A 14,993-nucleotide genomic window follows, 5' to 3' on the forward strand; every position below is an offset into this window, starting at 1 on the left:
TACAAAATCGATAACAAATACCAAAAATCAAAGATTAAAAATCTAGAGTAGAGGTTGGATTCTCAAAAATACAATATTAAAGGAAAAAAAGGTCACAAAAATTATTGAAAAAATATATGTGAAGTTTGCTTTAAAAAATAGGGGCTTTTTTTGCAAAGTAATAGTATGTTATAAAAATGAAAAAGGAGTAATACAGGGCTTAAAAATAAAAAAAAATTTTTTTAATTTAAAGAATGATAATAGTAAAAATATATCTAGGACTTTCTCTGGTGTTGTTGTGGACAGGGTGGGGTCAGTTCATTTTCAGATAGTTCCTTGATCCGGCTTATACTTCTCAAGATCTATAGGCCCCTTCCTATGTAGTTGGGTGCTAACTACAGGGTTTTAATCTATTGCACCTGTCACTTCTAAGATGGTTCCCTCTGTTTTAGCTTCTTCTGTTTGCTGGTCTCTTCGGTGTCTAATTTCTGCCCTGACACAAGGGGGTGGTGGTGGTCACTTTTTTAAGCTCACTTGTTCAGACGTGCTATGGGGAGGGAGGAATGCTGCAAACAAATAACCCTGGGTGTGCTTGCAGTGTCTCGGCCACACTGGGTTTGCCCCCGCTCATGGCGTGTGTGCTTTCCCAGTCTACACTGCTTAGGCTCTAGGTTGCTCTACTGGGAACTGTCTGAGGCAGGCCCTGAGTTGTATGCACCTCCCAGGTCTAAGCCACTCAGGTTCAGGTACTCAGGTACTCCACAAAGGCGCAGACTCGATTGGGCCTGCATTTTGTGCCCTTCCCAGGTCCGAGCAGCTCAGGTGACCAGGTGTTTGGTGAGTGCGGTCGCTGTGACTTATCGCCTCCTTCATCCCTGCTGCCTGGTTTTCTGGGTGTACAACCGGCGCACCATCTCAGGCGGACGTCGATGGTCCAGAATCCCAAGAATTCTTGGTTAGCAACGAAGCCTACTTGGAGTTTAGTAGATGATGTCTCTCTGGGTTCATGATTGCCCCCTTCCATCTCTGGCTGCCCTTGCCTGCCTGTCTGGCGGGAGATGGGCCAGTCTGTAGCCGGCTAACTCTGCTTAGTCCTTTGTTCTGTGCGCAGGCCTGGTGGTGTCTTAGGGGCTTTTCACAGGGTAGCTATCCCACAGTCTGGTTTGCTATCTCAAGTTAGGTTCCTCAGATTGCCCTCAGGGCATTCAGGCCCGGTCCTTACTCTAAGCAGTGCAGCTGGTGCCTCCCTGCCCAGCCGCTTGCTAGTGGCGGATACAGCGTCTGGGCTGCTTCTCCCCTGGGAGTTACCGTTGGGCATATAATCTGTGGGTTTTAATTATTTATTTATTTTTCCTCTCTGTTATGTTGCCCTCTGAGGTTCCAAGGCTCGCCACAGACTTGCCAGTGAGAGTGTTTCCTGGTGTTTGAAAACCTCTCTTTTTTAAGACTCCCTTCCTGGGACGGATCTCCATCCCTACCTCTTTTGTCTCTCTTTTTATCTTTTATATTTTTTCCTGCCTCCTTTCAAAGGCAATGGGCTGCTTTTCTGGGTGCCTGATGTCCTCTGCTGGCATTCAGAAGTTGTTTTGTGGAATTTACTCAGCGTTCAAATATTCTTTTGATGAATTTGTGGGGGAGAAAGTGGTCTCCCCATCCTGTTCCTCCACCATCTTAGGACCACCTCCTACTTATTTTTTAATATTGAGTTTTAGAAGTTCTTTATGTGTTCTAGATACGAATCTCTTATCTGATATAAGATTTTTAAATATTTTCTCCCATTTTTTGAATTGTCTTTTCAGTTTCTTGATGGTATCAATTGTAGTACAAAGTCTATAATTTTGATTAGATTCAACTTCAAGTCTTAGGAGAAATCCTAGTTTGTCATGACATATAGCCTTCTTTATATTCTGTGAGATTTGGTTTGCTAGTATTTTGTTGAGGATTTTTTATATCTATATTCATATCAAAGATTGGTCTGTGGTTATTTTTTGGTGATTGTTTTATCCTTAGGCTTCACGTGTTTTAACCAACTCTATGTGAAGCCTTGGAGCCCATATGTCTTTCTGACAGGTTAAGCTATAGTTATTCATTTTTGCCATTTTTCCAGTCTCTCTTCCAAGCTATATTTCCTCACTCACCAAATTTTATGAGGAAAAAGACAAGAATATCATGATTTGGTATACCCTACTTATAAGTGGTGGCAGGCAGCCACATATATAAGGACAAAATTCACATGGTTTTTCAGTGAATCTCTTATTTTTTGTTTTCTGCTCCTTCAGGGGAATCTTTTCTTCCTTTTTACATTTTGTCTTTGTCTCTTATGTTTTTCTTATTGGCACGGATAATTAGTTCTTTATTGGTATGGTGGTTGTGCTTTTTTGTCCAGATGATAGAGACTAAAGTGATAAAATTTAGTGATTTTTCTTCCATTTCCTAGGCTTCTTTTTCCTGCACTGCCTACGTATCCCCTCAGATCTTTTCTTATCAAATCCAGGTATATTAGTGACAGTTATTCTCATTATTATATGTATTGACTTTCACTAATACCATGTAAGTAATAATTAGGTTAGTAGCCACATTGAATCAAATCAGCCCAGTACTCTGATCAGCACAACACAAATCAGACAGTACTGTGTCCTTCCTGATGAACCTTCACTAGAATTGGAAGATTATGGCCTGATAGGGCATGTTTCTGTCGTTGAATTCATTTTTGCCAGTTCTTAACCACTTTCCTTTCCTTTTGTGTTTTTTTGTTGGTTTAGAGAGAGGAAGATTTTATAATCTGGATTTACTCTTCCACCCTTACAAAGAAGTTTGATCTACTGTATCAATTATTTTTTTGACATCTACTTTGTTATATATTTTTAATTTTTGATAAATTATAAACTGAAAGAAGGCATTAAGGGTTTATTACTGTTTTATTTCTCTTCCTGTTGAGTTTTTAACCAATTTTACTTTATGTGTTTTGATGAATACTATTCATTGTGTAAAAGTTTATACTGATTAATTGCTCCTTGGAAATGGTTATCTTTTATTTTTGCCCTTTTTGCTTTAAAGTCAGCTTTGCCCGATATTCCTATTGTGATCTTTTCTTTTTATACTTGGTGGTTTTATATGTTTTTGTCTATTTCTTATTAACCTTAATGGAGTCTTATATGAGAAGTCTCTTTAACAGCTTAGTTTTCCTGATAGTATTTATTGATATGATATATATTTTAAACTTATTCTTGCATTTTTAGAATGAACTCCAGTTGTTCATGAAGTATTTGTAATGTGATGCTACTTTCTGTTTGCTATGTTTTTATTGAATACTTTTATATTGATATTTATAAGATAGAATGGTTGTAGTTTTGGTTTTAAATTCATGGTAAAAATATGTATCAGTACACTTACCATTCATCTTAACATGTTTTAAGTGTATAGATTAGTAGGTTTAAGCATATAGATGTTGTACAGTAGATCTCTAGAACTTTTTAACTTGTAAAACTGAAAGTCTAAATCCATTAAACACTACCTTACAACCACCTTTTTTCTCTGTTTCTATGATTTTAATTACCATTCATTATTTGTCCTTCTGTAACTGGATTACTTCAGTTAGCATAATGTCTTAAGATTCATCCATGTTGTAGCATGTGACAAAATTTCCTTCTTTTGTTCAGTCGTTCAGTGGTGTCCAACTTTTTGCAACCCCATAGACTGCAAAATGCCACGTTTTCCTGTCCTTCACCATCTCTTGGAGCTTGCTCAAACTCATGTCCATTGAGTTGGTGATACCATACAGTCATCTTGTCCTTCCCTCCCTCCCCTCTCTCTCTCTGTGTCTGTCTTTCGTCTTCCCTCTCTCTCTCTCATTACTTTTTTAAGGCTGCCTAATATTCCATATTTGGATCATCAAAAAGGCAAGAGAGTTCCAGAAAAACATCTGTTTCTGCCTTATTGACTGTCAAAGCCTTTGACTGTGTGGATCACAATAAACTGTGGAAAATTCTGAAAGAGATGGGAATACCAGACCCCCTGACCTGCCTTTTGAGAAACCTATATGCAGGTCAGGAAGCAAAAGTTAGAACTGGACATGGAACAACAGACTGGTTCTAAATAGGAAAAGGACTAAGTCAAGGCTGTATATTGTCACCCTGCTTATTTAACTTCTATGCAGAGTACATTATGAGAAACACTGGGCTGGAAGAAGCACAAGCTGGAATCAAGACTGCTGGGAGAAATATCAGTAACCTCATATATACAGATGACACCACTCTTATGACAGAAAGTGAAGAGGAACTAAAAAGCCTCTTGATGAAAGTGAAAGAGGAGAGTGAAAAAGTTGGCTTAAAGCTCAACATTCAGAAAACGAAGATCATGGCATCTGGTCCCATCACTTCATGGGAAATAGATGGGGAAACAGTGGAAACAGTGTCAGACTTTATTTTTTGGGCTCCAAAATCACTGCAGATGGTGATTGCAACCATGAAATTAAAAGATGCTTACTCCTTGGAAAAAGAGTTATGACCAACCTAGATAGCATATTCAGAAGCAGAGATGCCGACTAAGGTCTGTCTAGTCAAGGCTATGGTTTTTCCAGTGGTCATGTATGGATGTGAGAGTTGGACTGTGAAGAAGGCTGAGCACTAAAGAATTGATGCTTTTGAACTGTGGTGTTGGAGAAGACTCTTGAGAATCCCTTGGACTGCAAGGAGATCCAACCAGTGCATTCTGAAGGAGATCAGCCCTGGGATTTCTTTGGAGGGAATGATGCTGAAGCTGAAACTCCAGTACTTTGGCCACCTCATGCGAAGAGTTGACTCATTGGAAAAGACTCATGCTGGGAGGGATTGGGGGCAGAAGAAGGGGCCAACAGAGGATGAGATGGCTGGATGGTATCACTGACGCAATGGACGTGAGTTTGAGTGAACTCCGGGAGTTGGTGATGGACAGGGAGACCTGGTGTGCTGCGATTCATGGGGTCGCAAAGTGTCGGACACAACTGAATGACTGAGTTGAACTGAACTGAACTGAACTGAACTGAATATTCCATACGTGTATATATCACATATTCTTTATCCATTCATCTGTGATGAAAATTTGGGCTGCTTTTACTTCTTGGCTATTGTCATTAATGTTTTAATGAACAGAGGTATGCAGATATCTCTTGGAGATCCTGCTTTGAATTCTTTTGGATATATATCGCCAAAGTAGGATTCTTGGATCATATGGTAATTCTAATATTAATTTTTTGAGGAACCACTGTACAGTTTTCCATAGCAACTGTACCATTTTTCATTCCTACTAATAATGTGCAAGGATTCCAGTTTCTCTGCATCCTTGCCAACACTTATTTTCTATTACTTTGATAGTGATCATCCTAATGAATGTGAAGTGTTAGCTCATTGTACTTTTGATTTGCATTTCTCATATAGTTAGTGATGTTGGGCATCTTTTCATAAGTTTGTTGGCCATTTGTATATCCTCTTTGGAGAACTGTCTGTTCACATCTTTTGCTCATTTTAAAATTACTTTGTTTTTTTGGTTGAGTTGTAGGAGTTCCTTGCATATTCTAGATTCCTGACCCTTGCATAGTCTGGATTATTAACCCTTATCAGTATGATATATGTTTTAATCATGTTTTTGTCATTTTATATTACATTAATTTAATATAATGATATAAATTTAATAATTATTTTATTTTTCTTTGAATTATGTGTGTATATATCTTTGGTTGATTTGAGAGGTGTGTATAGTCTTTTTAATTATTTTATTGGTTGTTGTTGTTCAGTCACCCAGTCGTGTCCCACTCTTTGTGACCCCCACGGACTGCAGCATGCCAGGCCTCCCTGTCCCTCACCATTTCCCGGAGTTTGCCCGAGTTTATGTCTATTGCATCGGTGATACCATCCAGCCATCTCATCCTCTCATGCCCTCTTCTCCGTCTACCCTCAATCTTTCCCAGCATCAGGGTCTTTTCCAATGAGTCAGTTCTTCGCATCAGACGACCAAAATACTGGAGCTTCAGCTTCAGCATCAATCCTTCCAATTAGTATTCAGGGTTGATTTCCTTTAAGATTGAAGGGTTTGATCTCCTTGCTGTAAAGGGACTTTCAGGACTCTTCTCCAGCACCCTAGTTTGAAGACAGCGGAGACATTTTACTGGTTACCTTTATGTTTTTAAACAATAAATTGAACACTTTCTCCTACTGCCTATTCTTATATATATATATATTTAATTGTTTTATTATTTTATATTATCAAGATTAATCTGACTTTTTGTAACCTCATGGACTGTAGCTCACCAGGCTCCTCTGTCCATGGAATTCTCCAGGCAAGAATACTGGAGTGGGTAGCCATTCCCTTCTCCAGGGGATCTTCCTGACCCAGGGATTAAACTGTGGTCTCCTACAGATTACTGTCGAGACACCAGGGAAGCCTGATAAAAGCACAATTCCAGTATTTAAGTTGAACTCACGTTTTATATGAAACTTTTTCTTAGTTTTCAATTTTGATCCTAGTCAATAAGCCAATATTCCCTGGTGGCTCAGATGGTAAAGAATCTGCCTAAAATTCAGGAGACCCAGGTTCGATCCCTGGGTTGGGAAGATCCCCTAGAGTAGGAAATGGCAATCCACTCCTGTGTGCTTGCTTAGAGAATTCTGTGGACAGAGGAGCCTGGTGGGCTATAGTCCATGGGATTGCAGAGTCAGATATGACTGAGCAGCTAATACTTTGGCTTTCATAATATGCCATTTCTGATTTTGACCTCATTTACATACCAATCAATATGAAGAAATTGTTAGTGGATGATAGTCTTAGCTTCTACTTAAAATATGTTGACTTTGTGAGACTGTGCTAAATCACCTTTCCTGTGTCTTTCATCTCTTGATGGTGCCTTACTCTCTGCCTAGCAAGATGTGGTATTTTGTATATTTGTCTATATTCTTGATATGGAAAGAGAGTTTTAAAGTCTTCCAGTTGGTCCTTCCAAATGTAAAAAATCTCACTCTGTATTCAGAACTAATATGGTGATTATGCCACTTACTGAGTTTATCTATTCAACTGTATACTCAGGATCTAAAGAAATTATCACAGAATAGGTTTATGGTTCCATGGGCTCACCATGAGGTGGACTTAGATTAAATGTATTTATCACATGACCCCAAAACACCTGCGCTCAAGCTAGTGAGTGAAAAAATAGTAACATTATGGGTTATAAGAGTTGGTGTTAGCTGTTAGTTAATATCCAATTACCAAAATTCAGTATGTATTTCTGATATTATTGCAAAATCCATCTTTTAATTTAGAAGGTTCTAGGTTTATAAATTTATTCAGGTCTGAAAGGTGAGCACAAGGCTGTCATACTCTACTCCTGTACCTCAAGTCAGTCCTTTCTTTGCCAGTCCATATTACAGGCATTTTTTAGTTACTCATTAAATAGGGACCTTAGTGGACTGCCCATTAGTTTAAGGAACTCATGATCAGTTAGATACTACCAGAGAAGCACCTTTGGATATGAGCTAATCCATACCTTGGAAACACATGTTGTATTAGAACAGACTGTACTAAGATCTCCAGACCTGCAGAAGTCAGAGTCAGAGAAAGTACAGTTTAGGAAGGTGCTTTCTCCATTCTGTCCTCTAGAAGCTGAGATGTGTATTCTGAGAGTCAGTGTAATTTAGCTAGTTTAGAGGATATACTTTATCCTAGAAGACTGCATTTCATACCCGCAGGGTAGATGTCAGTTGTGATAACTGAAGATCAACTATCGCCAGTTGATAGGATACATAATAAGAACAGTGACTACTGTTATATCAGCTTATTGCCAGCTTCTTTCATGGTGAAGTGTATTGTCTGGTTAGGAGTAACATTTTAGGAGAGATAGCATGGTGTACACAAGATGTTCAGTGAGTGCAGATATTGGCATAGGCATCATGGGCAACCAAAGCAGGTTTGCCTAAAGTTGTACATGTGCATTGAAACTTTTCCTTCCCTGACACCTGTAAGGCTCCTTGAGGCTGTAACCATTCTGTTTTCTAGATGACTATCATATTAAAGGCATTGTACATACTATTTTTTTTAGGCCATCGTTAATTTTTCCTTTTTTCCCCTACTGAATGTACATACACTGATCTCCAACAGAATATATTATTTCCTGGAGTATTAGAGAAATTATGTATTATTTTATAACTCTTTTGTACTTTTTTGTAACTTTCTTTTTATTCCTCATCCCTGTTCATCTCATGTTGAAAATTGATTATTCAGTGTTCAACTGAACTGCTTTTCTTAATACACAAAGAATAAGTGTATTCTGCCTCTAAAGGTTCATAGTATTTTGGATCTCTTTGCAGCTCTTTATAGCTAGTTAATTGTGTATATCCCTTACTTTATAAGCTGATCCATGCACTTCATTTTACAAATGAAAAAGCTGAGATTTGGTGTCTTAAAGGACTTACTCAAGAGTTCAGAGGTACCTGCCAGAGAAGATCAGAATTTTTTAAAAAAGATAATCAAAATCAAATAACATACTTCTGTAGAAAGGAAGTAATTTTTTTTTCTTTTCATTGTTTTTTAAGATTTAGAAGGCAGGATTCTTTATTAGTATTTCCTAGGGAAGATTTGATAATAGGAACATTAATTTTTATAATAGTAATGACTACATTGTATGTACTTGATATTCATTTTTAATAGGAAGAACTCAAAAGAGAGATGAAAGAAAACACAGTTACTGTCAAAGAAAAAAAAGACAAGGTAAGAGTTTTATATAATTCTCATAAATTTCTTTATAACCATTTTGTTTTCTGACATCTATTTAGTAAATTTTTTGTCATAAATTGGAAAATAACATCAAAAATATATCACACAAAAGATGTGGTACCAACATAAAATGGAATAGTACTCAGCCATAGAAAAGAACAAAATAATACCATTTGCAGCAATGGACCTAGAGATTGTCATACTGAATGAAGTCAGAGAAAGAACTATACATATGGTCACTTATATGTGGAATCTAAAAAAAGGCTATAAATGAACTTATCTACAAAACAAAAATAGAGTTACAGATGTAGAAATTAAATCTATGATTACCAGGGAGTAAGGGGTTGGACTGTGAAGAAGTCTGAGCACCGAAGAATTGATGCTTTTGAACTGTGGTGTTGGAGAAGACTCTTGAGAGTCCCTTGGACTGCAAGGAGATCCAACCAGTGCATTCTGAAGGAGATCAGCCCTGGGATTTCTTTGGAAGGAATGATGCTAAAACTGAAACTCCAGTACTTTGGCCACCTCATGCGAAGAGTTGACTCATTGGAAAAGACTTTGATGTTGGGAGGGATTGGGGGCAGGAGGAGAAGGGGATGACAGAGGATGAGATGGCTGGATGGCATCACTGACTCGATGGACATGAGTCTGAATGAACTCCGGGAGTTGGTGATGGACGGGGGGCCTGGCGTGCTGTGATTCATGGGGTCGCAAAGAGTCAGACACGACTGAGCGACTGAATTGAACTGAACTGAAGAGGTTGGAAAGGGATAAATTGGAAGATTGGAATTGATATATATACACTGCTGCTACTTGCTAAGTCACTTCAGCCGTGTCCGACTCTGCGACCCCATAGATGGCAGCCCACCAGGCTCCCCCATCCCTGGGATTCTCCAGGCAAGAACACTGGACTGGGTTGCCATTTCCTTCTCCAGTGCAAGAAAGTGAAAAGTGAAAGTGAAGTCGCTCAGTTGTGTCTGACTCCTTGCGACCCCATGGACTGCAGCCTACCAGGATCCTCCACCCATGGGATTTTCCAGACAAGAGTACTGGAGTGAGTTGCCATTGCCTTCTCCGATATGCACACTACTATATATAAAATAGATAACTAATAAAGACCTCCTATATAGCTCAGGTACTTCTGCTGTAATGGCCTATATGGGAAAAGAATCTAAACAAGATTGGATATATGCATATGCATACATATAACAGATTCACTTTGCTATACACCTGAAACTAACACAATGTTATAAATCAACTATAGCCCCCCAAATTTTTTAAAAAATATATATCACACAGTTTCATTTCCAAAATTGTTTCTTTATTAATCCAAAAGCATTAGCTAAAACATTTCAAAGCATCTGTCATTTGGAAATTTAGAGAAGATTTTAATCTTTAAAAATTTTTATTATAGTATTAAATTAGCTACATTTGTGTTTCTCTCTTGAGAAATTTCCAATGTTAGAGGGAAACCATTTCATTTAAAAATTCTAAAGCTCATGTTTAGATTATGTCTAATTTTGAGTTTTTGAGAGGGCTAAACAAATCACATCTTGCTTCTTAAATCTGAACCAGTTGAGAAAGGTGGTGAAAATCAAAATAGTATCTTTTCAGTTCAGTTCAGTTCAGTTCAGTCGCTCAGTCGTGTCTGACTCTTTGCGACCTCATGAACCGCAGCACACCAGGCCTCCCTGTCCCTCACCATCTCCCGGAGTCCACCCAAACCCATGTCCATTGAGTCGGTGATGCCATCCAACCATCTCATCCTCTGTCGTCCCCTTCTCTTCCTGCCCTTAGTCTTTCCCAGCATCAGGGTCTTTTCAAATGAGTCAGCTCTTTGCATCAGGTGGCCGAAGTATTGGAGTTTCAGCTTCAACATCAGTCCTTCATCTTTATTATTGATAAACAATATTGGATAATGTGGCTTATATTTGGAAAAAAACAGGATTTCTTAATCCTGAAATCCCAAATTAAACAAGTTTATCTACTCTTGTCATAGATAGAGCTGGATTAGGACAAGTCTACCCACTGGAATGACCTGCTCTTTTAAGATACATGGCATAGAGGAGAATGTGTGCTTCTTCGGTTACCCAAGGGGAGAAATAAGGAAGAGGCTGAACTATATGTCCACAGTTAATCATTCCATATTCAGGAATCCTGTTAAGTCATTGCTCTTCCCCTAAGGAAGCAGAGAGAGGTTAGAAATGTTCCCTGCACATGAAAGGAAGCATCAAGTATGAAAAAGGAAGGTTATATTCAGCTTCTAAGTTATTTGGTAATATAGGATTATTACAGAAGAGTGTTCTTGCAAGTTTTAGTTAAAATGATTAAATATTCTTTATACATAGTGATGTAGTCTCCTAAGTCTCCACAGAAGTTGCTCTGACTGTAAACTGAAGATAATAGAGTTGTTGATAACAGTTCAGTTGTTAAGGTATAGATGGTGCTTTAGTTTTGATAGGTTTGTGTTCAAAGAAGGGCTTCCCAGGTGTCACTAGTGGTAAACAACCCACCTGCCAATGCAGGAAATGGCAAGAGATACGGGTCCAGTCCCTGAGTCAGGAAGATACCTGGAGGAGGGCATGGCAACGCACCCCAATATTCTTGCCTAGAGAATCCTATGGACAGAGGAGCCTGGCAAGCTACAGTCCATAGCGTCACAAAGAGTTGGACACGACTGAAGTGAGTGTTCGAAGAGAAGAAAAAAAAAGAATTATTGTACCTGTGAATGAATATTAAGTGCTTAATGTGTCCAGACACATATAATAGACACTTGAAAACATTATATATGGAGAAATTATTGTCATATTAGAATTAACTGGGAGGATTAGATACAGACTGGGCTTCCCTGGTGGCTCAGATGGTAAAGCACCTGTCTGCAATGTGGGAGACCTGGGTTCAGTCCCTGGGTTGGAAAGATCCCCGGGAAAAGGAAATGGCAATCCACTCCAGTACTCTTGCCTGGAAAATCCCATGGACGAAGGAGCCTAGTAGTAGGCTACAGTCCATGGGGTTGTAAAGAGTCAGACACAACTCAGTGACTTCACTTAGATACAGACTAAGCAAAGTGTCTGATGAAGATAATATGTTGGTTAAACTCCAGAGTTACTTCTAAATATAGAATATGTTCATATTGTGAAAATATATATCAGATATTACAGATTTGTTTTGATTCCTGTATAATCCTAGTAATTATATCTATTCTCTATATACATTATCAAATAGATTAGTTAATTCCCTATATTTTACCTGGGGGTCTGGATATATATATTGCAGATAATGAAAAAATGATAAGTGAAAAGATTTAAATAGGCTTTTGTGTGCTATGCTTTATTCTAACAATATTGAAGTATCACAAACCTTATATATAATAATTATTAGGTCTATCAATCAAAGATTTCTGAGTTTGGGTATGTTACTTCTTCATACTTCAGTCTAATCATCTATAAAAGGATAATAATAGTACCTTTTCCCAAAAGTTGTTATGAAGATTAAATGAGATAGTATTTGTGAAGCATTTGAAATAGTGCTTGGCACATAGGACATGCCGAATAAGTATTTGTTTAAAAAGTATGACAGAGAAAAGCATGAATGTTGTGTATATATGCATCACTGGAAATGTAATAGTTAGAAAAGAATGTAACTTGCAGGAGAGTACGTACATCTTCATAAGGTATTACAAAGAGGGTTATTTCAGTAGTCTAGAATGCTAGTGCATTTTCTTTGTCTACCAAGCTACTAGAAAAATGTTAGATTCCCAGATATGACCACAAGGTGGTATAGTTGCCATTCTCAGTCCTTTTGGATGAAGAAAATTTGTCCATGAGAGCAGTTAAATTTTGGAGATTCTGAGGATGATTCCTGGTAAGTTCAGAGAGCAGAAAAAGTTTTCTTTAATCAAACTTGTGTTATCAGCTATGTTATAGAAATATTTATGAAAGAGTATGTAAAATTTTCTCAGAGATAAAATTGCCAACATCCACTGGATCATTGAAAAAGCAAGAGAGTTCCAGAAAAACATCTCTTTCTGCTTTATTGACTATGCCAAAGCCTTTGACTGTGTGGATCACAATAAACTGTGGAAAATTCTGAAAGAGATGGGAATACCAGAGCACCTGACCTGCCTCTTGAGAAACCTATATGCAGGTCAGGAGGCAACACTTAGAACTGGACATGGAACAACGATTGGTTCCAAACAGGAAAAGAAGTACATCAAGGCTGTATATTGTCACCTTGCTTATTTAACTTCTATGCAGAGTATATCATGAGAAATGCTGGGCTGGAAGAAACACAAGCTGGAATCAAGATTGCTGGGGGGAATATCAATAACCTCAGATATGCAGATGACACCACCCTTATGGCAGAAAGTGAAGAGGAACTAAAAAGCCTCTTGATGAAAGTGAAACAGGAGAGTGAAAAAGTTGGCTTAAAGCTCAACATTCAGAAAACGAAGATCATGGCATCTGGTCTTCATGGGAAATAGATGGGGAAATAGTGGAAACAGTGACAGACTGCAGTTTTTTGGGCTCCAAAATCACTGTAAATGGTGATTGAAGCCATGAAATTAAAAGACGCTTACTCCTTGGAAGGAAAGTTATGACCAACCTAGACTGCATATTAAAAAGCAGACATTACTTTGCCAACAAAGGTCCATCTAGTCAAGGCTATGGTTTTTCTAATCGTCATGTATGGATGTGAGAGTTGGACTGTGAAGAAAGCTGAGTGCCGAAGAACTGATGCTTTTGAATTGTGGTGTTAAGGAAGACTCTCGAGAGTCCCTTGGACTGCAAGGAGATCCAACCAGTCCATTCTAAAGGAGGTCAGTCCTGGGTGTTCTTTGGAAGGACTGATGCTAAAGCTGAAACTCCAATACTTTGGCCACCTCATGCGAAGAGTTGACTCATTGGAAAAGACTTTGATGCTGGGAGGGCTTGGGGGCAGGAGGAGAAGGGGACGACAGAGGATGAGATGGCTGATGGCATCACCAACTCGATGGACGTGGGTCTGAGTGAACTCCGGGAGTTGGTGATGGACAGGGAGGACTGACATGCTGCAATTCATGGTGTTGCAAAGAGTCGGACATGACTGAGCGACTGAACTGAACTGAACTGATGTAAAATGCAACTCTGAAAAAATGATACCAAAATTAATTTTTTGTGTGAAAAAGTGTTATGAACTTGGCAAGAAGCCTGCAAATTACCTCATTTATCTCCTTTAAAAATTATTTTATTTTTAAATTGAGGTATAGTTTACTTACAGTATTATTAAATATAAATTTCAGTTATACAACATAGTGATTCACAATTTTTAAAGGTTATACTCCAGTTGTAGTTATTATAAAATATTGGGTATATTCTCTGTGCTGTACAATATATCCTTGTAGCTTATTTATTTTATACATAGTAATTTATGCCTCATAATCAGCTCCTTTATCTTGCCCTGAAAATTTCTGTAGGTTTTTATTTTATCATTTTTCCTCTCTCCCTTTTTTGTTTTCTGAAGGTGAATGAAACTAGTGGATAGAAAAGGGCTGATATTTTTACAGATGAAACAGGATTTATGAAAACATGAAAGAGATACCTTTGGGCTGTAGGGTTATTGGAATGAATCACAAATTAAGATTTTTTTTTCCCCACCAGGGCTAGAGAATTTTCTTTGGAGACTTTCCAACTTTTGGTCAAATAGAGAGTTGAGATTATTATTTATTTTTTTAGCAGCACCATTGTCATCTTAAAGGGAGCAAAAACCATTTTCATCTTAAATAAGAAAAATAAAGTCATAAAGAAGATAGGTGTAATTTATTCAAAGTTTTCTACTTAATACTACACTTGAGTGTAAATTCTGGTTCATTTCAGTGTTATTTTTACAAGTTGCCGCACTTTAGTTAAAATGACACTTAATGATGACTTCATTCATTTTTGTTGTTCAATAGAAAACACAGACACCTTTATTGGAAACACCTGAAACTAATTATTGGAAACTTGATTCTAAAGTACCTCTTTCACAAAATGTATCTCGAAGCTTCCCATCAGCTGATCAGAGCAGATCTTCAAAAGATAAAAGAGACTATCTGCGTACACCTGCCAAAAATATTTTATCTACACCATTACCAAAGGTTTGTTGCTAAAATTTCTAAGAAAATTGTCCTTTTTTTTAAAATAAAAATGTCTCTGGTATCATATACCATATATCTGGTATCAAACGCATAGGTATAAAAACCTTTGTCTTGAAAGTTTTGGTTATTTGTTACACCAGTGTGAAATGTTTTAATTGTT

At 37.8% G+C, this 14,993-nt stretch overlaps 1 protein-coding gene across 1 annotated transcript in view; it reads left to right on the plus strand.

The window, feature by feature from the left end:
* SYCP1 (synaptonemal complex protein 1) overlaps nt 1-14,993 on the plus strand; it is a 146,435-nt gene that overhangs the window by 122,362 nt on the left and 9,080 nt on the right. The window contains exons 31-32 of the mRNA XM_018045949.1: nt 8,653-8,712; nt 14,651-14,833. Coding sequence (XP_017901438.1) covers nt 8,653-8,712; nt 14,651-14,833 — 243 coding nt within the window. The remainder of the gene's footprint in view (nt 1-8,652; nt 8,713-14,650; nt 14,834-14,993) is intronic.

This window comes from Capra hircus, chromosome 3, assembly GCF_001704415.2.
Source record: "Capra hircus breed San Clemente chromosome 3, ASM170441v1, whole genome shotgun sequence".
Taxonomy (NCBI): domain Eukaryota; kingdom Metazoa; phylum Chordata; class Mammalia; order Artiodactyla; family Bovidae; genus Capra; species Capra hircus.